General features: G+C 48.2%; 1 protein-coding gene across 1 annotated transcript in view; it reads left to right on the top strand.

Moving 5' to 3' along the window:
- Positions 1–3,893, top strand: part of TP53 (tumor protein p53) — a 31,625-nt gene extending 27,732 nt beyond the window's left edge. The window contains exon 11 of the mRNA XM_077261430.1: positions 3,703–3,893. Coding sequence (XP_077117545.1) covers positions 3,703–3,790 — 88 coding nt within the window. The 3' untranslated portion in view covers positions 3,791–3,893. The remainder of the gene's footprint in view (positions 1–3,702) is intronic.
- The last annotated feature ends 21,015 nt before the right edge of the window (positions 3,894–24,908 follow it).

Raw genomic sequence — 24,908 nt, 5'->3', positions numbered from 1 at the left:
TGTGGGTAGTGTCCTCCCTTCTCCTATATGTACAGTCACTGACCGGTCACTTCTGTCTGATGTCACCCGTGGTCCTATGTGCGGGGTGTACAGTGCTCCTCAGTGTGGGTAGTGTCCTCCCTTCTCCTATATGTACAGTCACTGACCGGTCACTTCTGTCTGATGTCACCCGTGGTCCTATGTGCGGGGTGTACAGTGCTCCTCAGTGTGGGTAGTGTCCTCCCTTCTCCTATATGTACAGTCACTGACCGGTCACTTCTGTCTGATGTCACCTGTGGTCCTATGTGCGGGGTGTACAGTGCTCCTCAGTGTGGGTAGTGTCCTCCCTTCTCCTATATGTACAGTCACTGACCGGTCACTTCTGTCTGATGTCACCCGTGTTCCTATGTGCTGGGTGTACAGTGCTCCTCAGTGTGGGTAGTGTCCTCCCTTCTCCTATATGTACAGTCACTGACCGGTCACTTCTGTCTGATGTCACCCGAGGTCCTATGTGCGGGGTGTACAGTGCTCCTCAGTGTGGGTAGTGTCCTCCCTTCTCCTATATAATCACTTCCATGTCTGATGTCACCCGTGGTCCTATGTGCGGGGTGTACAGTGCTCGTCAGTGTGGGTAGTGTCCTCCCTTCTCCTATATGTACAGTCACTGACCGGTCACTTCTCTGTCTGATGTCACCCGTGGTCCTATGTGCGGGGTGTACAGTGCTCCTCAGTGTGGGTAGTGTCCTCCCTTCTCCTATATGTACAGTCACTGACCGGTCACTTCTGTCTGATGTCACCCGTGGTCCTATGTGCGGGGTGTACAGTGCTCCTCAGTGTGGGTAGTGTCCTCCCTTCTCCTATATGTACAGTCACTGACCGGTCACTTCTGTCTGATGTCACCCGTGTTCCTATGTGCGGGGTGTACAGTGCTCCTCAGTGTGGGTAGTGTCCTCCTTTCTCCTATATGTACAGTCACTGACCGGTCACTTCTGTCTGATGTCACCCGTGGTCCTATGTGCGGGGTGTACAGTGCTCCTCAGTGTGGGTAGTGTCCTCCCTTCTCCTATATGTACAGTCACTGACCGGTCACTTCTCTGTGATGTCACCCGTGGTCCTATGTGCGGGGTGTACAGTGCTCCTCAGTGTGGGTAGTGTCCTCCCTTCTCCTATATGTACAGTCACTGACCGGTCACTTCTCTGTGTGATGTCACCCGTGGTCCTATGTGCGGGGTGTACAGTGCTCCTCAGTGTGGGTAGTGTCCTCCCTTCTCCTATATGTACAGTCACTGACCGGTCACTTCTCTCTGATGTCACCCGTGGTCCTATGTGCGGGGTGTACAGTGCTCCTCAGTGTGGGTAGTGTCCTCCCTTCTCCTATATGTACAGTCACTGACCGGTCACTTCTGTCTGATGTCACCCGTGGTCCTATGTGCGGGGTGTACAGTGCTCCTCAGTGTGGGTAGTGTCCTCCCTTCTCCTATATGTACAGTCACTGACCGGTCACTTCTGTCTGATGTCACCCGTGGTCCTATGTGCGGGGTGTACAGTGCTCCTCAGTGTGGGTAGTGTCCTCCCTTCTCCTATATGTACAGTCACTGACCGGTCACTTCTGTCTGATGTCACCCGTGGTCCTATGTGCGGGGTGTACAGTGCTCCTCAGTGTGGGTAGTGTCCTCCCTTCTCCTATATGTACAGTCACTGACCGGTCACTTCTCTGTGATGTCACCCGTGGTCCTATGTGCTGGGTGTACAGTGCTCCTCAGTGTGGGTAGTGTCCTCCCTTCTCCTATATGTACAGTCACTGACCGGTCACTTCTGTCTGTCACCCGTGGTCCTATGTGCGGGGTGTACAGTGCTCCTCAGTGTGGGTAGTGTCCTCCCTTCTCCTATATGTACAGTCACTGACCGGTCACTTCTCTGTCTGATGTCACCCGTGGTCCTATGTGCGGGGTGTACAGTGCTCCTCAGTGTGGGTAGTGTCCTCCCTTCTCCTATATGTACAGTCACTGACCGGTCACTTCTCTGTGATGTCACCTGTGGTCCTATGTGCGGGGTGTACAGTGCTCCTCAGTGTGGGTAGTGTCCTCCCCTCTCCTATATGTACAGTCACTGACCGGTCACTTCTGTCTGATGTCACCCGTGGTCCTATGTGCGGGGTGTACAGTGCTCCTCAGTGTTAGTAGTGTCCTCCCTTCTCCTATATGTACAGTCACTGACCGGTCACTTCTGTCTGTCACCCGTGGTCCTATGTGTGGGGTGTACAGTGCTCCTCAGTGTGGGTATTGTCCTCCCTTCTCCTATATGTACAGTCACTGACCGGTCACTTCTGTCTGATGTCACCCGTGGTCCTATGTGCGGGGTGTACAGTGCTCCTCAGTGTGGGTAGTGTCCTCCCTTCCCCTATATATACAGTCACTGACCGGTCACTTCTCTGTCTGATGTCACCCGTGGTCCTATGTGCGGGGTGTACAGTGCTCCTCAGTGTTAGTAGTGTCCTCCCTTCTCCTATATGTACAGTCACTGACCGGTCACTTCTGTCTGTCACCCGTGGTCCTATGTGTGGGGTGTACAGTGCTCCTCAGTGTGGGTATTGTCCTCCCTTCTCCTATATGTACAGTCACTGACCGGTCACTTCTGTCTGATGTCACCCGTGGTCCTATGTGCGGGGTGTACAGTGCTCCTCAGTGTGGGTAGTGTCCTCCCTTCCCCTATATATACAGTCACTGACCGGTCACTTCTCTGTCTGATGTCACCCGTGGTCCTATGTGCGGGGTGTACAGTGCTCCTCAGTGTGGGTAGTGTCCTCCCTTCTCCTCTATGTACAGTCACTGACCGGTCACTTCTGTCTGATGTCACCCGTGGTCCTATGTGCGGGGTGTACAGTGCTCCTCAGTGTGGGTAGTGTCCTCCCTTCTCCTATATGTACAGTCACTGACCGGTCACTTCTCTGTGATGTCACCCGTGGTCCTATGTGCTGGGTGTACAGTGCTCCTCAGTGTGGGTAGTGTCCTCCCTTCCCCCTATATGTACAGTCACTGACCGGTCACTTCTCTATGTGATGTCACCCGTGGTCCTATGTGTGGGGTGTACAGTGCTCCTCAGTGTGGGTAGTGTCCTCCCTTCTCCTATATGTACAGTCACTGACCGGTCACTTCTGTCTGATGTCACCCGTGGTCCTATGTGCTGGGTGTACAGTGCTCCTCAGTGTGGGTAGTGTCCTCCCTTCTCCTATATGTACAGTCACTGACCGGTCACTTCTGTCTGTCACCCGTGGTCCTATGTGCGGGGTGTACAGTGCTCCTCAGTGTGGGTAGTGTCCTCCCTTCTCCTATATGTACAGTCACTGACCGGTCACTTCTGTCTGATGTCACCCGTGGTCCTATGTGCGGGGTGTACAGTGCTCCTCAGTGTGGGTAGTGTCCTCCCTTCTCCTATATGTACAGTCACTGACCGGTCACTTCTGTCTGATGTCACCTGTGGTCCTATGTGCGGGGTGTACAGTGCTCCTCAGTGTGGGTAGTGTCCTCCCTTCTCCTATATGTACAGTCACTGACCGGTCACTTCTGTCTGATGTCACCCGTGGTCCTATGTGCGGGGTGTACAGTGCTCCTCAGTGTGGGTAGTGTCCTCCCTTCTCCTATATAATCACTTCCATGTCTGATGTAACCCATGGTCCTATGTGTTGGTGACATGGAGACCTCTCTCACATCTTTTCTTCTGCAGGACCCTAAAGTGCAGGAAATGTCGTGATGATATCAAGCCCAAGAAGGGGAAGAAGCTGCTGGTGAAGGACGAGCAGGACTCTGAGTGACCGGACCCCCGACATTGTGCCCACCTTCCCTGTTCTTTCTGCTTTTCTAACAATCACTGCCAATTTTATACATTGTTTTTTTTTTAATAAACATTCCATGTAATTCCTCTGTTGTCTTCTCGCTGCTATTTCTCATATTCCCGAGGAGGGGGATGTGTCCTCTGTGGAGGGTGGTGGCTAAATGCTGGGTCCCCTTTTAGGGCTAACATGTTCCCACTGCCCCCACACATGTTGGTCCTGTATTGTGTCACGGCCGTGAGGGGACAACTGCCATGGCTGTGTGGGGGGGGGGGGGGGGGGAAGGCAGGTGCAGGGTCCGCGGCTGTGTTTGGGGGGGGGGGAGATGTGTCAGGGCTGGGGTGTGTGTTGGGGGGGCAGATGTCAGGGTTGCGGGGTGGGGAGCAGGGGCTGCGGCTGTGTTGATGGGGGATGGGGAGCAGGTGCTGGGGCTGTGTTGGGTGGGCAGATGTCAGGGTTGCGGGGTGGGGAGCAGGGGCTGCGGCTGTGTTGATGGGGGGATGGGGAGCAGGTGCTGGGGCTGTATTGGGTGGGCTGATGTCAGGGTTGCAGGCTGGGGAGCAGGGTCCGCCGCTGTGTTGGGCGGGGGGGTGTTTGGTTGTCAGGGCTGGGGTTTGTGTTGGGTGGGCAGATGTCAGGGTTGCAGGCTGGGGGTGGGGAGCAGGGGCTGCGGCTGTGTTGATGGGGGGGATGGGGAGCAGGTGCTGGGGCTGTGTTGGGTGGGCAGATGTCAGGGTTGCGGGGTGGGGAGCAGGGGCTGCGGCTGTGTTGATGGGGGGATGGGGAGCAGGTGCTGGGGCTGTGTTGGGTGGGCAGATGTCAGGGTTGCGGGGTGGGGAGCAGGGGCTGCGGCTGTGTTGATGGGGATGGGGAGCAGGTGCTGGGGCTGTGTTGGGTGGGCAGATGTCAGGGTTGCAGGCTGGGGTTGGGGAGCAGGGGCTGCGGCTGTGTTGATGGGGATGGGGAGCAGGTGCTGGGGCTGTGTTGGGTGGGCAGATGTCAGGGTTGCAGGCTGGGGAGCAGGGTCCGCCGCTGTGTTGGGCGGGGGGGGTGTTTGGTTGTCAGGGCTGGGGTTTGTGTTGGGTGGGCAGATGTCAGGGTTGCAGGCTGGGGGTGGGGAGCAGGGGCTGCGGCTGTGTTGATGGGGGGGATGGGGAGCAGGTGCTGGGGCTGTGTTGGGTGGGCAGATGTCAGGGTTGCGGGGTGGGGAGCAGGGGCTGCGGCTGTGTTGATGGGGGGATGGGGAGCAGGTGCTGGGGCTGTATTGGGTGGGCAGATGTCAGGGTTGCAGGCTGGGGTTGGGGAGCCGGGGCTGCGGCTGTGTTGATGGGGATGGGGAGCAGGTGCTGGGGCTGTGTTGGGTGGGCAGATGTCAGGGTTGCAGGCTGGGGAGCAGGGTCCGCGGCTTTGTTGGGCGGGGGGGTGTTGGTTGTCAGGGCTGGGGTTTGTGTTGGGTGGGCAGATGTCAGGGTTGCAGGCTGGGGGTGGGCAGCTGGGGCTGTGCTGATGGGGGGGCAGAGCTTCCGCTGTATTGGGTGGGCAGATGTCGGGGCTGCAGGCAGGTGCTGGGGTCAAGGCTTGGGCTGCGTGTCACTGGACAGGTGCAGGTCGGCCGCTGTTTGAGCTGCCACCTACTGTTTACTTGGCCGCTTGCACTTCATTTGTTATTCAAAGTAGACAGGTGAAATCCCGACTGAGCCAAGTGCAGCAGCCGCCACGCTGTAAGTGCAGAACGTGCTGAGATGTCACTGAGCAAAGCGCTGTGTATCTGCTGGCTGAGTGAGTACAACCCCACTATTGTGATCTGTCCTCCACGATACCACTACTACCCCACCCCCATTGTCTGCCCTCCTCCATGATACCACTGCTACTATCTGACCTCCATGATCTGCTCACCACCTCCATGCCACTACTCCCCTCCATTATTTACCCTCCTCCATGATGCCACTACTCAATAGAATGGTAGAGTTGGAAGGGACCTCCAGGGTCATCGTGTCCAACCCCCTGCTCAGTGCAGGAGTCACTAAACCATCTCAGGCAGATGTCTGTCCGGCATCTATGTGAAGACTTCCATTGAAGGAGAACTCACTACCTCTCGTGGCCGCCTGTTCCACTCATTGGTCACTGTCACCCTTGTTATATCTGATGTGCATCTTCTCCCTTTCAGTTTCCTTCCATTTCTTCTTGTGTTTCCATTTGTAGATGAGAATAATGATGATCCTGCTACACTGTGACAGCCCTTCAGATATTTGTAGACACCTATTAAGTCTCCTCTTAGCCGCCTTTTTTTGCAGCTAAACATTCCTAGATCCTTTAACCGTTCCTTGTAGGACATTGCAGACCGCTCACCATCCTGGTAGCTCTTCTCTGAACTTGCTAGTGTTCCCAATTTTTTTTTTTTTTTTTTTTTTTTTTTTTTTTTTTATATAATGTGGTGCCCAGAACTGGACACAGTATTCCATATGAGGCCTGACCAGGGAGGAGTAGAGGGGGGATAACTACTTCACATCATTTAGACTCTATGCTTCTGTTAATACAGCCTAGAACTGTTTGCCTTTTTTGCTGCTGCATCACACTGTTGACTTGTGCAGTCTGTGATATATTAGTATACCCAAGTCTTTTTTTCACACATGATGTTGCTTAGTTCTATTCCTCCCATTCTGTAGATGTAATTTTTCTAGCCCAGATGTAGAATCTTGCATTTCTCCTTGTTAAATCCCATTCTATTAGTTGCTGGCCATTGTTCAAGCTTCTCTAGATCTTTTTGAATCCTTTGTCTTTTCTAGTGTTTGTCATCAACCCCACGCTTTATATCGTTTGCAAATTTAATTCGTTTACCTTCAGTTCGCTTATCTAGATCATTTATAAAAAGGCTGACCAACACGGGCCAAGACAGAGCCTTGTGGTACCCCAGTTGTAACACTGGGGCCAGGACAGCCTTGTGGTACCTCAGTTGTAACACTTCTATTGGTTGTACAACCATTTATTACCACTATTTTGAGTACGAACACGGAGTCAGTTATGTATCCACCTATGGCTACGTTCACATTTGCGTTGTGCGGCACAACGCATGCAAAACGCAGCTTTTTGTGACGTATGCGTCCAGTTTTGGCCTGATCTTTGGCGCAAAAAAAAGGGCGCACAGGACGCTGCATGACGCTTGCGCCAAAAATGATGCATGCGTCACAAAACGCAAGACAACGCATGTCCATGCGCCCCCATGTTAAATATAGGGGCGCATGACGCATGCGCCGCCGAACCTGCGCCCGACGCAACGCAATTGTGAACGTAGCCTAACATAGCCTTGTCAATACCATACTTAGTCATTTTTTTTCAATACGGATAGTATGAGATACTTTATCAAATGCTTTGCTGAAGCCAAGATATACTAAATTACCACATTTCCTTGACCCACCCAGTCAGTGATTTCATCATAGAAGGAAATTACATTGGTCTGGCATGACTTGTTTCCTACAAACCCATGCTTGAACTGGTTAACTACTGTATTCTTATCAAAGTACTTAGACATGCTGTGTAGGTCCTAACTCACTCAGTTGCGGTAGGCACAGGAAGCAGCATTCGTAAAAATATCCAGTTAGGTTTATTGAACTCCATAAACCTGCTTAAGCATAAGCAAACTAAAGAAGATAGCCTTCTCCAGCACAAAGTGAAAACAGACTAAACAGCCCATGTAGTACTGTGGGTCCGCCCGCTCAGGTCACTGTCTTTCAGCAAACACACTGGAAGCCTCCACACCTCCCAGTCACAGACACCGAATGAGACATTTGGTCTCCATTTTATCTGCCAAACCACGTCCTGGGGGGAAGGATATGTGAGCGGTCATTCACACCCGTCTCTTTTGATTGCTCGCAAAATACATCCTTTGAATGCTCTAATAACTCTCATAGCTGTACGTGCTGGATCATGCTTCCCAAGCTTACATCACCAAAACTACCAACCTTGATGATGTATCTCTCCCCACAAGGACCCATCCAGTGGCCATCTTACCTACACCCACCCGCCTCTCACCCCTTCCTACCCAAAGAAGGGGCTTGGCACATTCAGCCATCGAACAGTGGTTTCTCAACAAAGCGTCAGCATTGCCCTGCAGTTTCCCTGGCCTATGCTGCACATGGAAGCTAAAGTCCTGAAGTGCTAGGAACTATCTGGTCACTCGGGCATTGTTCCCCTTTTTCTCCTTTGTCCACTTCAGTGAGACATGATCTGACACTAGTCTGAAATTCTTTCCTAAGAGGCAGTACCTTAGAGAGTCCAACACCCACTTGATGGCCAAACATTCCTCCTCCACTATGGAGTAATTTGTCTCGCAGGTAGACAACTTCCAACTTGGATACATTATGGGATGCTCTTTCCCGTTCACCTCTTGTGATAAGACAGCGCCCAGCCTGACATCAGACCATCTGGATCACAAACTCCTATCGGGTGCTACCAGCACTGGCTGTTTACACAGGGTTAGTTTCAGTTTTTGGAAGGCCGTCTTAGCTTCTGGAGACCACTTGGCTATAGCTGACTTTGTCTCTTTAAGGAGGTCTGCTATCATGATGAAGTTGGGGATAAACGGACGGTAGTAGCCCGCAATACCCAGGAACCCCTCTCCTGTTACTTTGAGAGGGGGTTGTGTTCAGCCCTGGATCGCCTCAACTTTGTCTGGGGCTCTTTCACCCCTGCCTAAAACGTAGCCCAAGTATTTAGCTTTCTCCATTCCCACAGCACATTTCTTTGGGTTTATGGGGAAATAAAATGGCTTCCGTAGAGCATCAAGTATCGCCTGAACTTTGCTCAAATGGCTTCCCCAATCCTGGCTGAAGATCACGAAGCATTCAGGTAGACTGCTGCATACCCCTTGTGGGCAGTTAGGAACCGGTCCATGGCTCTCTGGAAGGTAGCTGGAGCTCCTCCTAAACGGCATCTTTGTGTACTGCAAGCATCCATCTGGCATTGAGAAGGCAGTCTTCTCCTTGGCGTCTTGGGACATGGAAATTTGCCAATACCCTTTTGTGAGGTCAAGGTTGGTAATATATCAGGCCCGCCCTAGCCTCTCAATTCATCAACACGGGGCATTTGGTATGTATCGATCTTAACCTCATTCACCTTTCTATAGTCATTGCAACACCACCAGTCTCTGGTTTTGGCACTAAGACTATGGGACTGGACCAGCCACTCTTGGACTCTTCAATGGCCCCCAAGGCTAAGCATGTGCTCACCTCTTCCGGGATCGCCTCTCGCCGATCTTTGGGAATCCCATAAAGCTTCATGTTTACCCAGAAACTATAGGAATCTATACGGGTTCCACATTCATGCGCTGGTCAGAGATGGCATCCATCAGTTGGCCATAGCAGATACAATTTATCTAGTCCACATTTGTATTCACTGTGTTGTTGGGGAATAGTGATTCTAATCCTGCTGTTACTTGATCTCTGGATCTGAAATCATCTGGTACTCCTTTTGGGACTCCAGTAGCATCAATGCACATGTGAGAGTCGAAAAGGATAGGAATACTGGTGTCTCTGGTTTTCCGTTGCATATTTGTGGAGCTTGTCTGTTTTTGGAATCACAACCTGGAGTGGTATTGGGAATTTAACAATAATACATGTACCTTCCATCCCACTGGTAGTGCTGAATAAGTCACCATTTCCACAAGTCAGCCCTAGCTGCCGTCTGACTCAAGAGGGCATCGGCCTCATACCAAGTGTTAGTGTTGGTGGTGGGCTGCCGTACGAGGAGCTGAAGTGTTTTAGGTTAATGGTGCCTGTTAAACTCTGGAACCAGAAGGGGAGGTGGCACACAGATCGTCTGAAGAGTAGGAGGACATACTGGAAGCTACAGGTAAATTATCAATAAACACCACGCAGAGAAGATCCGAGTTGGTCCTTCTTCATAGGGCTTATAGGACACCAAAGCTAATGAAAAAATGATGTTGAGAAGTGAAGATAAATGCCCGAGATGTAGTAGAGAAGAAGATGACTTATTACATATGTTTGGTCATGCCCCAAGCTTGGAGGGCTATGGGGGGATGTGGATAAATTGGTCGGAGAGGTGGTTAATGTACATTTGGACATGAAACCAAAAACGTGCATCCTGGGATAATTGGGGGATTGTGGCGTTAACGCATCCATTCAATTGGGAATAGGCAAAATTTTGTATCATAGAAGAAAGTATTGCCAGGCAATGGCTCATGCAGTCCACCTGGGATTGAAAGGGATAATTAAAGACTTGAATAATGGAGAAAAAGATATATACACTGCTCAAAAAAAATAAAGGGAACACTAAAATACCACATCCTAGATATCTCTGAATGAAATATTCCAGTTGCAAATTTTTATTCATTGCATAGAGGAATGTGTTCAGAACAATAAAACATTACAATTATCAATGCAAATCAAAATGAATATCCCATGGAGGTCTGGATTTGGAATGATACGTAAAATCAAAGTGGAAAATCAAATTACAGGCTGATCCAACTTCAATGGAAATGCCTCATGACAAGGAAAAGATGCTCAGTATTGTGTGTGGTAGTAGAGGATAGCGGCGCTGTTACGTTTGAAAGAGGCGGACTGCAGCAGGTGGAACCCTATATCACTGCTAGGGTATAAAAAAACTAAAAAGGTAGAAATATGTACACACACAGTTTACACACACCTGCGCTACGTCCTAGGTTGCATTTAAGTAATATCACTACTAATGTGAAATTTACCTGCTTGATGGAGTGAGATGAGCGGTTTTGATAGTGGCACAGGTCAAATCAAAGATAGTATACACCGTGTTCCAAGTTATTATGCAAATTGGATTTAAGTGTCAAAACGATTTAATTGTTTTTCAAATAAACTCATGGATGGTATTGTGTCTCAGGGCTCAATGGATCACTGAAATCAATCTTAAACACATGTGAAAAATAGTTTTCCAGGTGATTCTAATGAAAGGAAAACTACTTAAAAATGATGTTCCACATTATTAAGCAGGTCACAGTTTTCAAGTAACATGGGAAAGAAAAAGGATCTCTCTGCTGCCAAAAAACATCAAATGGTGCAATGCCTTGGTGAAGGGATGAAAACAATAGAAATTTCCCGAAAACTTAAGCGTGATCATCGTACTGTTAAGAGATTTGTGGCTGTATCTGAGCACAGATGTGTTTGTGCTGATAAAGGCCTAATGAGGAAGGTTTCTGCCAGGCAAGTTCATCGGATAAAGAGAGCAGCTGCTAAAATACCATTACAAACCAGCAAACAGATATTTGAAGCTGCTGGTGCCTCTGGAGTCCCTCGAACTTCAAGGTGTAGGCTCCTTCAAAGGCTTGCTTTGGTTCATAAACCTACTATTCTGCCACCCCTAAACAGTGTTCACAAGCAGAAATGGTTGCAGTGGGCCCAGACATACATGAAGACTAATTTTCAAACAATCTTGTTTACTGATGAGTGTCGAGCAACCCTGGATGGTCCAGATGGGTGGAGGAGTGGATGGCCACCATGTCCCAACAAGGCTGCAACGTCAGCGAGGAGGTGGAGGAGTCATGTTTTGGGACAGAATCATGGGGAAACAGCTGGTAGGGCCCTTTAAGGTTCCTGAAGGTGTGAAAATGACCTCTGCAAAGTATATAGAGTTTCTGACTGACAACTTTCTTCCATGGTATAAAAAGCAGAAACGTGCCTTCAGGAGCAAAATCATCTTCATGCTGACAATGCCCCATCTCATGCTGCAAAGAAACCTCTGAGTCATTGGCTGCTATGGGCTTAAAAGGAGATAAACTCATGGTGTGGCCACCATCTTCCCCTGACCTCAACCCTATAGAGAACCTTTGGCGTATCATCAAGCAAAAAGATCTATGAGGGTGGGAGGCCGTTCACATCAAAACAGCAACTCTGGGAGGGAAGAAATACAAGCAGAAACTCTCCAAAAACTCACAAGTTCAATGGATGCAAGAATTGTGAAGGTGATAACAAAGAAGGGTCCTATGGTAACATGTCACTTGGCCTGTTAGGAGGTTCTGGAGATAAATAGCTTTTTTGTTCAGTGAATGTGACCTCCTAATGCTGCAAATTCCACAAATGAGCATTTTCAGTTCTTTATATCAAATGTTTAGAAATTCTACTGGGCCTAATAATTTGGAGCAGTGCATTGTGGGGTTTTATTCATTGTGGAGATTATACTGTTATCACTGGGAGGTTTCTTCAATAAAATGTGATGTATACTCTAACGGGCGATGACTTTTATTAGACTGACTGTCATTTGCACCGACCGTTTAGGAAAATCCAAGAAAGATATCATTTGCATAATAATTTGGAACATGGTGTAAATGTGTTTACTATAAAAGAAAAGTAAGGGTATTTAGTTAGTTATATGTAAAAGTGGTCTGTCTGAGTGCATGAATATATACACACATTGATGGCGTTGTGCTATAATCAAGAGCTGGATCGCTCGTACTCAAGGTGTCTGTAATGTAGACTAATGCACTCAGGATATCGATCTGAAAGAGAAAAAAACCTACATATATTCCTTAATTAGTGTCACAGTCTCTCACAATTGCAGAGTAAAAGGTTCCTGAATACCTGTTCCTAATATGCGCTGGTACAGAGTCCTCAGATCATGCGCAGCTTGATAACTATATGCTGCAGCCACATAGGTAGATGTGGAAAGCAGGAGTCCCAGACGGCGCTGAGACGACAGTCAGCAAAACGATAATGTGCAAGGCAAAGCTACTTAGCTGGCGGGTTCCTGCTTTTTCCTTTACGGTGGCTGTATGCACGGGGTCCTCCGGAGTCTTCAGCACGCGCTGTCCCGGCCGGTGACAGGCGTGCGCGTAGCTAGAACTCTTCACTGAGAATTGAGGAGGACCTTCAGGAGGACCTTCAGGAGGACCTTCAGTATCCAGGTCACGTGATCGTCAGTCACGTGATGCTTCTCTGGGAAGGTACGGGGCGTAGTGGGAGCCAATGACCTACGCGCTTCGGAATTACTGCGGATTCCTTCGTCAGGGTTGGCTCCCCCTGCGCTGGTCATCCTTAAATACATGCGTCCTGATTAGCATAATTTATTCAAATGCAAATAGCTCCACCTCATTATTCAGACCTTTTGGTCTTAGAGTGTCTAATTCAAAAATCATGCGGGTTTCCTCTCGTGACATAAGTTTGATGAAATCGCCATTCCGCCAGTCTTTTTGGACCACTTTGATACCTGTTATTTTCACTCCAAGGGTGGATCCCTTATGGTACTTTGAAAAGTGTCTGGACAGAGGATGTAAATCATATTTATTGCGGCGAATGTTGCATAAATGTTCATTAATCCTTTTACGAAGGGGCCGTTTTGTGCGCCCCACATACTGTTTTTGCACGGGCATTCGATCACATAGATTACTCCTTGTGTTGTGCACGTTATAAAATCTGTAATGTCAATTTGTGTCCCGTTGTGGGATAGCACGAATTTTTGTTTGGGGCCACTGATTTGCACATTTTGCATTTTTTGCATGGAAAAAGGCCTTTCATTAACTGGTTGAATGGTCCCTTTCCATTGCTTTGTCGTTTCGGATTTTTTACTGTGGGTGCAATCGTTAGTCCTAGGTTCCGTGCTTTTCTAAAAATGAATTTGGGTCGTATTGATATTCTGTCTCCAATTATTTTATCATCTTTTCGGAGGTCCCAGTGCTTATTCACAATTTTTTTTTAGCAATATGGTGTTGGAATTGTACTGGGTGATAATTGGTATGGAGATCCGGTCCTGTTGTTTATCCGTCACGATCTTATCACATAAAAAGTCTCCCCTTGGTATCTCCTGCACACGATCTCTTGCTTCTGTTAAAAATTGGTGGTCATAACCCCTATTCAAAAATGTTTTAATTAAACGTCTGTTTCCCTAGTGTAATCTAGGGCACTGGTACAATTGCGGTGTGACCTAACAAATTGACTACGGGGCACGTTCAATAGCCATGTTGGAAGATGGCAACTATTTACAGATATAAAACTGTTGCAGTCTGTTGGTTTTATGTAGGTGCATGTCTGGATGCGGTCTTCTGAGATCAAAATGTTTAGATCTAAAAAATGTACGTTCTCTCTACTTGTTATGGCTGTAAATTCAAGAAAAATCTTTTTGATTTATGTCAATTAAAAACTGGTGTAGAGACTCGTCATTGCCCTCCCAAATAAAAAAAGATGTCATCAATAAAACGCAGCCATAGGGCCAGACCCGCGCGTAGCTCGCCATTATGGTAAATGTGGGTGGTCTCCCATCTACCCACATATAGATTTGGGTAGCTGAGCGCGAATCTGGTCCCCATGGCTGTACCCCACTGCTGGGTGTAGTAGTGCTCACCATTTTAAAAAATTTGTGCGTGAGAATAAAAAGAGCACATTCCTGAATAAAATCCACTTTCTCCGGAGAGAGAGATTGTGACGCGTTTAAAAAGTGACCCATTGCTTCCATACCTCTATCGTGTTGGATAACTGTGTACAGTGATGTAATATCAAGGGTACCCATGATATAATTACTTTTCCATTGTAATTTGTCTAGCACTTGTAGAATGTGCTTACGATCTTTGAGGTATGCTGGTAAAAAGGGCACTATTTTCTGTAAAAAACTGTCCACGTAATGGGATAAGTTAGAAGTTAAATTGCCTATCCCTGAAACAATTGGTCGGCCTGGTGGATTTATAGGGTCCGTATGAATTTTCGGCAAATGATAAAATACGGACATTCTTGAATGTGGTGTATATATGTATTCGAATTCTTGTTTATTAATAAAGCAGTCGTCTAGCCCTTTAGATAGTACCGTATTTTGCTGACTATAAGACGCACTTTTCCCCCCTCAAATTCGGGGGAGAAATGAGGGTGCGTCTAATAGATGGAATGTACCTGTAAATGGGGTTCGCTGGAGCTGGGAGCCGGCGTCGGTCGAGCTGAAATGCTGGAGCTGGGAGCCACGGAGTTCCGTCAGCGCTGCCAAAGCCGCCGGCGGTGGAGCGGCCACAGCGGGAGCCGCCGGCAGTGTCACAGCAAGTGAGCTGAGTTGCCAACGGTGGAGCGGCCCTGCTGAAACCGCCAGCTGTGGAGTCATGGAGCGGCAGCGTGGGAGCTGCCGGCGGTGGAGTGGGAGCCGCCGGCGGTGGAGCGGCAGCGTGGGAGCCGCCGGCGGTGGAGTGGGAGCCGCCATCTGTCGGCGGTGCAGGGGCCACTGCGGGAGCCGCCGGTGGAGCTGCAGTGTGGGAGCCACCGGTGGAGTCGAGGAGGTCTTGCAGCCGCTGTAATTCGTATACTGCGGCCACTCTAAACAGGAAGTAGGAGGTCTCACATCCGGTCACGTGCTGCAGTGAAGTACTGGCCTTGTCTCAGCTACTGTTGTCACTGCGGCTCGTAATCTGGATAGGAGAACGTTTACTTCCCCTTCTAGCGTGGCCACGGTAATTTGGAGAAAAGTAAAAAAAAAAAAAAAGTTACAGTAAAGCACACACTCACTGCTGTCGCAAACTCTAACTCCCAGCATGTTACAGGAGCTGCATGTTGGGAGTTAGGGCCTGTTTCCATGTGGAATAATACATCTGTATTTGCTGCGGATTGGATGCTGCGTATATCCGTAGAGTCCAATCCGCAGCGTCCAGATGTTACAGCATAGTGGAGGGGATTTTATGAAGTTCCGTCTCCACTATGCGTGTATCCGGACATGGGGCGCGTCTTTATAGACTGCAGCATGTCTATCTTGCGGAGACGCTCCATCTCCGCAAGATATCGTAAATATCAGTCAATGAATACGATGCGGTGCTTCCGCATGTGCTCAATGAACACATTCGGAATCACCGCGCATACAACAGGAGCGGTGCTTTGGGCGGAGCAGGGCATCCGCTGCGTCCAAAGCGCTGAGTTTCCTGAATGAACGTGGAAACATAGCCATAGTTCTCCAAAGCACTTGACATACGGTACAATAAATGGCACCTATGACATACGGTATTAAAGGTGATATGTTTTCTGAATACAGGCTGTCCAATGCGTAGGCAGCGTGCATTAGTGTAGCAACAAGCTGTATGACTTTAGCCACAAAGTGGCTAAAGTCATACAGCCCACTGTTACGCTAATACCGTACATGCTGGCTGAACATTGAACAGCCACCTAAAGACTAGTCTGACAGGTCCCCAGCCGCTTCTCCCCATCCGCTCCCAATGAGTGCGCATACAGGAAGAGACCTGTCAGTGATTGGCAGCAGGAGGGGAAAAGCCAAAGGTACGGTGCAGTGTGTTTTTCTCTGAAACGCCGTAGCATTTCAGAGTGCAGCATACCATACCTGGCTTACGGTACATCATACAGCCAGTGTCCGTGGATTACGGTAGCATGTATCAGCTGTCAGGTTCCCTTTATACCGTAGTGGGAGGTGAGCTGCATTCACATGTGGACAGATGCATGATTGGTACGGTAACTACAGTGTCATGCCGGTGCCTTGGTTCACTTTGATGGTAGGATGTCAGCACTACTCACTTCCCAATCCAGAAGCAAACGGTGCCAGAAAAACCCTTTTAACCCATCAAAAAATACAATATGTCTGTACACACGCTTCTTTTTCATCACACCACATAAAAAAGTGATTGTAAACCAGAAGTACGGTACCATACCACAAATTGATACCAATAAAAACTCCAGCTTGTTAAAAAAAACTCACACATACGGTGAACAGAAAAATTACCAGAGTTAGTGGTCAATTATGGTATCGGTATTACCGTATTTTTTATTATGCATTGCCTATGATACCGTATATTGGACTATCCTATTCCACAGCATTTTACAGACATTATCATCACTGTCCCCACTGGGGCTCACAATATCTCTATCTGTATACGGTATGTTGGAAGTGTGGGAGGAAAGCAGAGAATGCGGAGGAAACCCACACAAACCTGGGGACAACATACAAACTCCTTGCAGATGTTCTCCTTGGGGGGGTGTTGTTCTGTACAAGAGCGTAGCACTACCTGTGGCCCTCCGGCAGCAGATCAAAGTACCGTACTGATACCATCATTTTGTGTTTTCTTGCAGAAAGATACGTCACCTTACTCTTCTGGAAAGATGTCAAAGCAGAGAAGGATTTCATATAAAATCCCTTTTAAACTGGAGGTAGTGAAGTACGCCAAAGAACATGGGAACAGGGCAGCGGAGAGACACTTCGGGCCACCTCCAACTGAAAAAATGATATGGGAATGGAGGAAACAGGAGCATCAGCTACAAAAAATGGACAAAGATAAAAAATGTTTACGTGGGCATGCTGCAAAGTGGCCACATTTAGAAGTGGATGTGAAAGAGTGGATCATACGTCACAGGAACAATGGATATTCTGTATCGACAAAAATGATCATTTATGAAGCTAAACGTCTTGCTGCAGAGAAAGGCATTCAGGACTTCACAGGATCACCATCATGGTGCTATAGATTTATGAAGCGATGTGGCCTTGCTATGCGCACAAAAACTAGGATTGCACAAAAAATGCCTAAAGAGTACGAAACCAAGATTGTGTCTTTTCACAAATTTGTACTGGAAGCAAGAAAGAAAAATGGATATGAAATGACTCAGATTGGCAACATGGATGAAGTCCCTTTGACCTTTGATGTTCCGTCAAACAAAACGGTTGACGTGAAAGGTGCCAAAACTATAGCCGTGAAGACGTCAGGGCATGAGAAAAACCATTATACCGTTGTGTTGTCCTGCTGTGCAGATGGCACCAAATTGCCTCCACTGCTGATTTTCAAGAGAAAAACCATGCCAAAAGAGACAATCCCAAAAGGAGTCATTGTCCATGTTCACGACAAGGGATGGATGAAAATGGCATGAAGATATTGATAGAAAAAGTGTGGTCCAAACGTCCTGGGGGGCTTCTGAAAAAAACTGCTCTATTAGTGCTGGACCAGTTTAGGGCACATATCACTGAAGCCACAAAAAGGAGATTTAAAGAAGAGAAAACCCATATTGCCGTAATTACTGGGGGGCTTACCAGTCAGTTGTAACCTTTGGACGTTTCCATCAACAAGCCATTTAAAGTTTTCATGAGAGAAGAGTGAAATAAATGGATGGCTGCTGGAAACCATGATCTGACACCAACTGGACGAATGAAGAGGCCCACAATCACCCAAGTTTGTGAGTGGGTGAAAACCTCATGGCAGTCCATTAAGGATGAAACCATTGTGAAGTCCTTCAAAAAATGTGGCATCAGCAATGCCTTAGATGGCTCTGAAGATGACATCCTCTATGAACAGAGTGAAGACAGTGATACTAGTGATTCTGAGGAACCGAGCTTCCTAAATATGGACAGTAGTGATGAGGAGGAGTTCTTGGGGTTCCCTGATGACTGAAGAGTTTCTGTACTTTAATCAGTAATGGTTGTTAATGTTGCTGCTGAGTTCTGTTTACATTTCCATTGGTGAAATATTATGTTATTTATGTTATTAAATATTTTACCCCGTTATTTGCGTCAAAATTTTTTTTTTCCTATTTTCAACCTCTAAAACTTAGGTGCGTCTTATGGTCCGGTGCGTCTTATAGTCCGAAAAATTCGGTAGTTTCTTTAGTTCGTTTGTGAATTTTATAGTGGGATCACTCGATAATTTCTTATACGTTCTCGCATCATTTAGGAGGCGTAGTGATTCCTCCTCATACTTAGATTGATCCAAAATGACAATCCCTCCCCCCTTGTCGGCGGGGCGGGTAATAATATCCTCTTTTTGTTGTAATGTCTGAATAGCACTTATTTCCCTTCTAGTGAGGTTTTGTCTGACCTGGTTACATTTCTTTTTACTAATTTTCTTCAGGTCATGGATCACATTCCTTTGGAAAGCTTCAAAGGATTCTGAGTATTCATTAAGTGGGTTAAATTTTGATTTAACAGGTAAATTGGTAAAATCTCCTAGTTGTGGCCTGACACGTTGCGTTGGTGATCCCTCGCCAATGGTTTTTTTTTATAAAATACTTCTTCAGGGCAAGCTTCCGCATAAATTGTTTGATGCCAATGAATGCTTCAAACTTACTAAATTTGGATGCTGGGGCGAACTTTAGTCCTTTCTTTAGGAGAGCTACTTCATTCCTTTTTAATGTGTGTGAGCTCAAATTATCTGGTCTGAGGTTCTGGTGTATCTCTACAGTTGGAGATGTGGCCGGGAAGTTACCATGGGATTCACTGCTAATTTCTGTTGTCAATATGACTTCACGGCAGTCGGACTGGATTGGTGTAATACTGGGATTCGGTGACCGGTGTACAGAGAACGCTACTTCTGACATAGAAGATTCCGTCTACTTGGTCTATTACCTCAAATTCTTGTCCTATTCTAGATTCAAAAGACGGGACCGCATCACGTTCAAATTTTCGCTTCTTTTTCTCAATTATTTCTTTCTGTTGTTTATTCGATTTTTTTTTATACTGGTTGAAAGATTCCTAATTTCTGGGTGGTTTTTATATGGATCAATCTCTTTAAAGAGTTTGGAGATTTCATTTTTACTTATTAATAGTTGGTCCCTCCGTTTATTAATAATGACATGGTTTGTTTTGAGACTGTCTTGAGTAACATATCCCATTCTTTTAGGGTGTCTTCATCACCTGTATCCCTGGACAGCGTTTTTTGTATTGTTAAACCTTTTGGGATGCAGTCAGGCCACGTACCTCTCAAGAGTGACTACTTCCCAAAGGTCTCTCATTTCCTTCAGTAGTAATTGTTCTAAAGGTTTCAGTTTACCTTTGATGATGCATATATTGCTGTCGAAAATATTAATGGGAACTCGTGATTTCCCTAGATTAAAAAAGGGTTCAATGTACTGAATATTGATGACATCTTTTTTTATTTGGGAGGGCAATGACGAGTCTCTACACCAGTTTTTAATTGACATAAATAAAAATGATTTTTTTCTTGAATTTACAGCCATAACAAGTAGAGAGAACGTACATTTTTTAGATCTAAACATTTTTATCTCAGAGGACCGCATCCAGGCATGCACTTACATAAAACCAACGGACTCCAACAGTTCTATATCTGTAAATAGTTGCCATATTCCAACATGGCTATTGAACGTGCCCCGTAGTCAATTTGTTAGGTCACACCGCAATTGTACCAGTGCCCTAGATTACACTAGGGAAACAGACGTTTAATTAAAACATTTTTGAATAGGGGTTATGACCACCAATTTTTAACAGAAGCAAGAGATCGTGTGCAGGAGATGCCAAGGGGAGACTTTTTATGTGATAAGATCGTGACGGATAAACAACAGGACCGGATCTCCATACCAATTATCACCCAGTACAATTCCAACACCATATTGCTAAAAAAAATTGTGAATAAGCACTGGGACCTCCGAAAAGATGATAAAATAATTGGAGACAGAATATCAATATGACCCAAATTCGTTTTTAGAAAAGCACGGAACCTAGGACTAACGATTGCCCCCACAGTAAAAAATCCGAAACGACAAAGCAATGGAAAGGGACCATTCAACCAGTTAATGAAAGGCTTTTTTCCATGCAAAATGTGCAAATCAGTGGCCCCAAACAAAAATTCGTGCTATCCCACAACGGGACACAAATTGACATTACAGATTTTATAACGTGCACAACACAAGGAGTAATCTATGTGATCGAATGCCCGTGCAAAAACAGTATGTGGGGCGCACAAAACGGCCCCTTCGTAAAAGGATTAATGAACATTTATGCAACATTCGCCGCAATAAATATGATTTACATCCTCTGTCCAGACACTTTTCAAAGTACCATAAGGGATCCACCCTTGGAGTGAAAATAACAGGTATCAAAGTGGTCCAAAAAGACTGGCGGAATGGCGATTTCATCAAACTTATGTCACGAGAGGAAACCCGCATGATTTTTGAATTAGACACTCTAAGACCAAAAGGTCTGAATAATGAGGTGGAGCTATTTGCATTTGAATAAATTATGCTAATCAGGATGCATGTATTTAAGGATGACCAGGGGAGCCAACCCTGACGAAGGAATCCGCAGGAATTCTGAAGCGCGTAGGTCATTGGCTCCCACTACACCCCGTACCTTCCCAGAGAAGCATCACGTGACTGATGGTCACGTGACCCGGATACTGAAGGTCCTCCTGAAGGTCCTTCTCAATTCTCAGTGAAGAGTTCTAGCTATGCGCACGCCTGTCACCGGCCGGGACAGCGCGTGCTGAAGACTCCGGAAGACCCCGTGCATACAGCCACCGTAAAGGAAAAAGCAGGAACCCGCCAGCTAAGTAGCTTTGCCTTGTACACAGGGCCGTATTTGCCACTAGGCACTTGAGGGCACGTGCCTAGGGCGGGGACAGGTGGGGGGGCGGCACCTGAGCAAGTTTTTTTTTTTCTTCTTTCTCTTTTTTTTTTTTAACACTAGTCCTGTGGGTCCCTTTCTGAAGACTGGGGGCGGCAGAGCGGCAGCCAGAACACGTGGTGCTGGTGCCGACTCTCCCTACTCCCCCTGCTGAGACACAGGGACCTCACTGACCCCCTGCTCACAGCCTCACTGGTGCCGGCCGGAATGTGACTGCTGAGGTGGAGCGGCGGCGCCCTGGGTCCCGACCCTCGGTCCTGTCCTGGACTCACACATTGCTGGCCTGGAGCTGGAGGACTCGCAGACAGTAGAGCAGTACATACACAGTGAGTAGTGTACTGTCTCTGTCTGTAATCATCTCCCTCCTGGCTCCTGGCCGCGCGTTGCCTGCTGCACAGCTGTCTGTGACTCACCTCACGGTCCTCACCCCTTCCCTCACATTCCTCAGCCTCGTTTCTTCCTGTAGTGCCTGAGGCTGGAGGAGCTGTGCCAACACAGAAGCCCTTGAATGTTTGATATCTGTTTGATCTTTCCTCCTGGCAGACGGACCCAGAGAGTGAGTGGTGGGGGTGGGATATAATAATACACCCCCACTCACTCTATCTGGGTCCTGGGAGCAAACATTGCCACTGCTGGTGTGCAGAGCTGTATGTGTGTGTGTGTGTGTGTGTGTGTGTGTGTGTGTGTGTGTGTGTGTAGAGCTGTATGTATGTATGTGTGTGTGTGCGGGCAGCGGAGCTGTATGTGTGTGTCTGTGTGTGCAGAGCTCTGTGTGCGGAGCTGTATGTATGTGTGTCTGTGCGGTGCTGTATGTGTGTGTGTGCGGAGCTGTATGTATGTGTGTCTATGCGGTGCTGTATGTATGTGTGTGTGCGGAGCTGTATGTATGTGTCTGTGTGTGCGGAGCTCTGTGTGTGCGGAGCTGTATGTATGTGTGTCTGTGCGGTGCTGTATGTGTGTGTGTGCGGAGCTCTGTGTGTGCAGAGCTGTATGTGTGTGTGTGTGTGGAGCTCTGTGTGTGTGCAGAGCTGTATGTGTGTGTCTGTGCGGTGCTGTATGTGTGTGTGTGGAGCTATATGTGTGTGGGGCTGTGTGTGTGTGTGTGTGGGCAGCGGAGCTGTGTGTGTGCACGGAGCTGTGTATGTGTGTGTCTGTCTGTGCGGAGCTCTGTGTGTGCGGAGCTCTGTGTGCGGAGCTGTATGTATGTGTGTCTATGCAGTGCTGTATGTGTGTCTGTGCGGTGCTGTATGTGTGTGTGTGGAGCTCTGTGTGCGGAGCTGTATGTATGTGTCTGTGTGTGCGGAGCTCTGTGTGTGCGGAGCTCTGTGTGTGCGGAGCTGTATGTATGTGTGTCTATGCGGTGCTGTATGTGTGTGTGCGGAACTGTATGTGTGTGTCTGTGTGTGCGGAGCTCTGTGTGTGCGGAGCTCTGTGTGTGCGGAGCTGTATGTATGTGTGTCTATGCGGTGCTGTATGTGTCTGTGTGTGTGTGCGGAGCTGTATGTATGTGTCTGTGTGTGCGGAGCTCTGTGTGTGCGGAGCTCTGTGTGCGGAGCTGTATGTATGTGTGTCTGTGCGGTGCTGTATGTGTGTGTCTGTGTGTGCGGAGCTCTGTGTGTGCGGAGCTGTATGTATGTGTCTATGCGGTGCTGTATGTGTGTGTCTGTGTGTGCGGAGCTCTGTGTGTGTGGAGCTCTGTGTGTGCGGAGCTGTATGTATGTGTGTCTATGCGGTGCTGTATGTGTGTGTGCGGAGCTGTATGTGTGTGTCTGTGTGCGGAGCTCTGTGTGTGCGGAGCTCTGTGTGTGCGGAGCTGTATGTATGTGTGTCTATGCGGTGCTGTATGTGTGTGTGTGCGGAGCTGTATGTATGTGTCTGTGTGTGCGGAGCTCTGTGTGTGCGGAGCTGTATGTATGTGTGTCTGTGCGGTGCTGTATGTGTGTGGAGCTCTGTGTGTGTGGAGCTGTATGTGTGTGTGTCTGTGCGGAGCTCTGTGTGTGTGCGGAGCTGTATGTATGTGTGTATGTGTGCGGAGCTCTGTGTCTGTGCGGTGCTGTATGTGTGTGTGTGTGTGCGGAGCTCTGTGTGTGTGTGCAGAGCTGTATGTGTGTGTCTGTGCGGTGCTGTATGTGTGTGTGTGGAGCTATATGTGTGTGGGGCTGTATGTGTGTGTGTGTGGGCAGCGGAGCTGTGTGTGTGCACGGAGCTGTGTATGTGTGTGTCTGTCTGTGCGGAGCTCTGTGTGTGCGGAGCTCTGTGTGCGGAGCTGTATGTATGTGTGTCTATGCGGTGCTGTATGTGTGTCTGTGCGGTGCTGTATGTGTGTGTGTGGAGCTCTGTGTGTGCGGAGCTGTATGTATGTGTGTCTATGCGGTGCTGTATGTATGTGTCTGTGTGTGCGGAGCTCTGTGTGTGCGGAGCTGTATGTATGTGTGTCTATGCGGTGCTGTATGTGTCTGTGTGTGTGTGCGGAGCTGTATGTATGTGTCTGTGTGTGCGGAGCTCTGTGTGTGCGGAGCTGTATGTATGTGTGTCTGTGCGGTGCTGTATGTGTGTGGAGCTCTGTGTGTGTGGAGCTGTATGTGTGTGTGCCTGTGTGGAGCTCTGTGTGTGTGCGGAGCTGTATGTATGTGTGTATGTGTGCGGAGCTCTGTGTCTGTGCGGTGCTGTATGTGTGTGTGTGTGCAGAGCTGTATGTATGTGTGTGTCTGTGCGGTGCTGTATGTGTGTGTGTGGAGCTATATGTGTGTGGGGCTGTATGTGTGTGTGCGTGGGCAGCGGAGCTGTGTGTGTGCACGGAGCTGTGTATGTGTCTGTGCGGAGCTCTGTGTGTGCGGAGCTCTGTGTGGAGCTGTATGTATGTGTGTCTATGCGGTGCTGTATGTGTGTGTGGAGCTCTGTGTGTGCGGAGCTGTATGTATGTGTGTCTATGCGGTGCTGTGTGTGTGTGTGTGCGGAGCTGTATGTATGTGTCTGTGTGTGCGGAGCTCTGTGTGTGCAGAGCTGTATGTATGTGTGTCTATGCGGTGCTGTATGTGTCTGTGTGTGTGTGCGGAGCTGTATGTATGTGTCTGTGTGTGCGGAGCTCTGTGTGTGCGGAGCTCTGTGTGTGGAGCTGTATGTATGTGTGTGTGTGTGTAGAGCTGTATGTATGTATGTGTGTGCGGGCAGCGGAGCTGTATGTGTGTGTCTGTGTGTGCGGAGCTCTGTGTGCGGAGCTGTATGTATGTGTGTCTGTGCAGTGCTGTATGTGTGTGTGTGTTGAGCTCTGTGTGCGGAACTGTATGTATGTGTGTCTATGCGGTGCTGTATGTGTGTGTGTGTGTGTGCGGAGCTGTATGTATGTGTATGTGTGTGCGGAGCTCTGTGTGTGCGGAGCTGTATGTATGTGTGTCTATGCGGTGCTGTATGTGTGTGTGTGTGCGGAGCTGTATGTATGTGTCTGTGTGTGCGGAGCTCTGTGTGTGCAGAGCTGTATGTATGTGTGTCTATGCGGTGCTGTATGTGTCTGTGTGTGTGTGCGGAGCTGTATGTATGTGTCTGTGTGTGCGGAGCTCTGTGTGTGCGGAGCTCTTTATGCGGAGCTGTATGTATGTGTGTGTGTGTGTGTAGAGCTGTATGTATGTATGTATGTGTGTGCGGGCAGCGGAGCTGTATGTGTGTGTCTGTGTGTGCGGAGCTCTGTGTGCGGAGCTGTATGTATGTGTGTCTGTGCAGTGCTGTATGTGTGTGTGTGTTGAGCTCTGTGTGCGGAACTGTATGTATGTGTGTCTATGCGGTGCTGTATGTGTGTGTGTGTGTGCGGAGC

This window comes from Ranitomeya variabilis, chromosome 5, assembly GCF_051348905.1.
Source record: "Ranitomeya variabilis isolate aRanVar5 chromosome 5, aRanVar5.hap1, whole genome shotgun sequence".
In the NCBI taxonomy this organism is placed as follows: Eukaryota; Metazoa; Chordata; class Amphibia; order Anura; family Dendrobatidae; genus Ranitomeya; species Ranitomeya variabilis.
The sequence above is the reverse complement of the archived record's forward strand: the minus strand, read 5'-3'. Positions and strand labels throughout refer to the sequence as shown.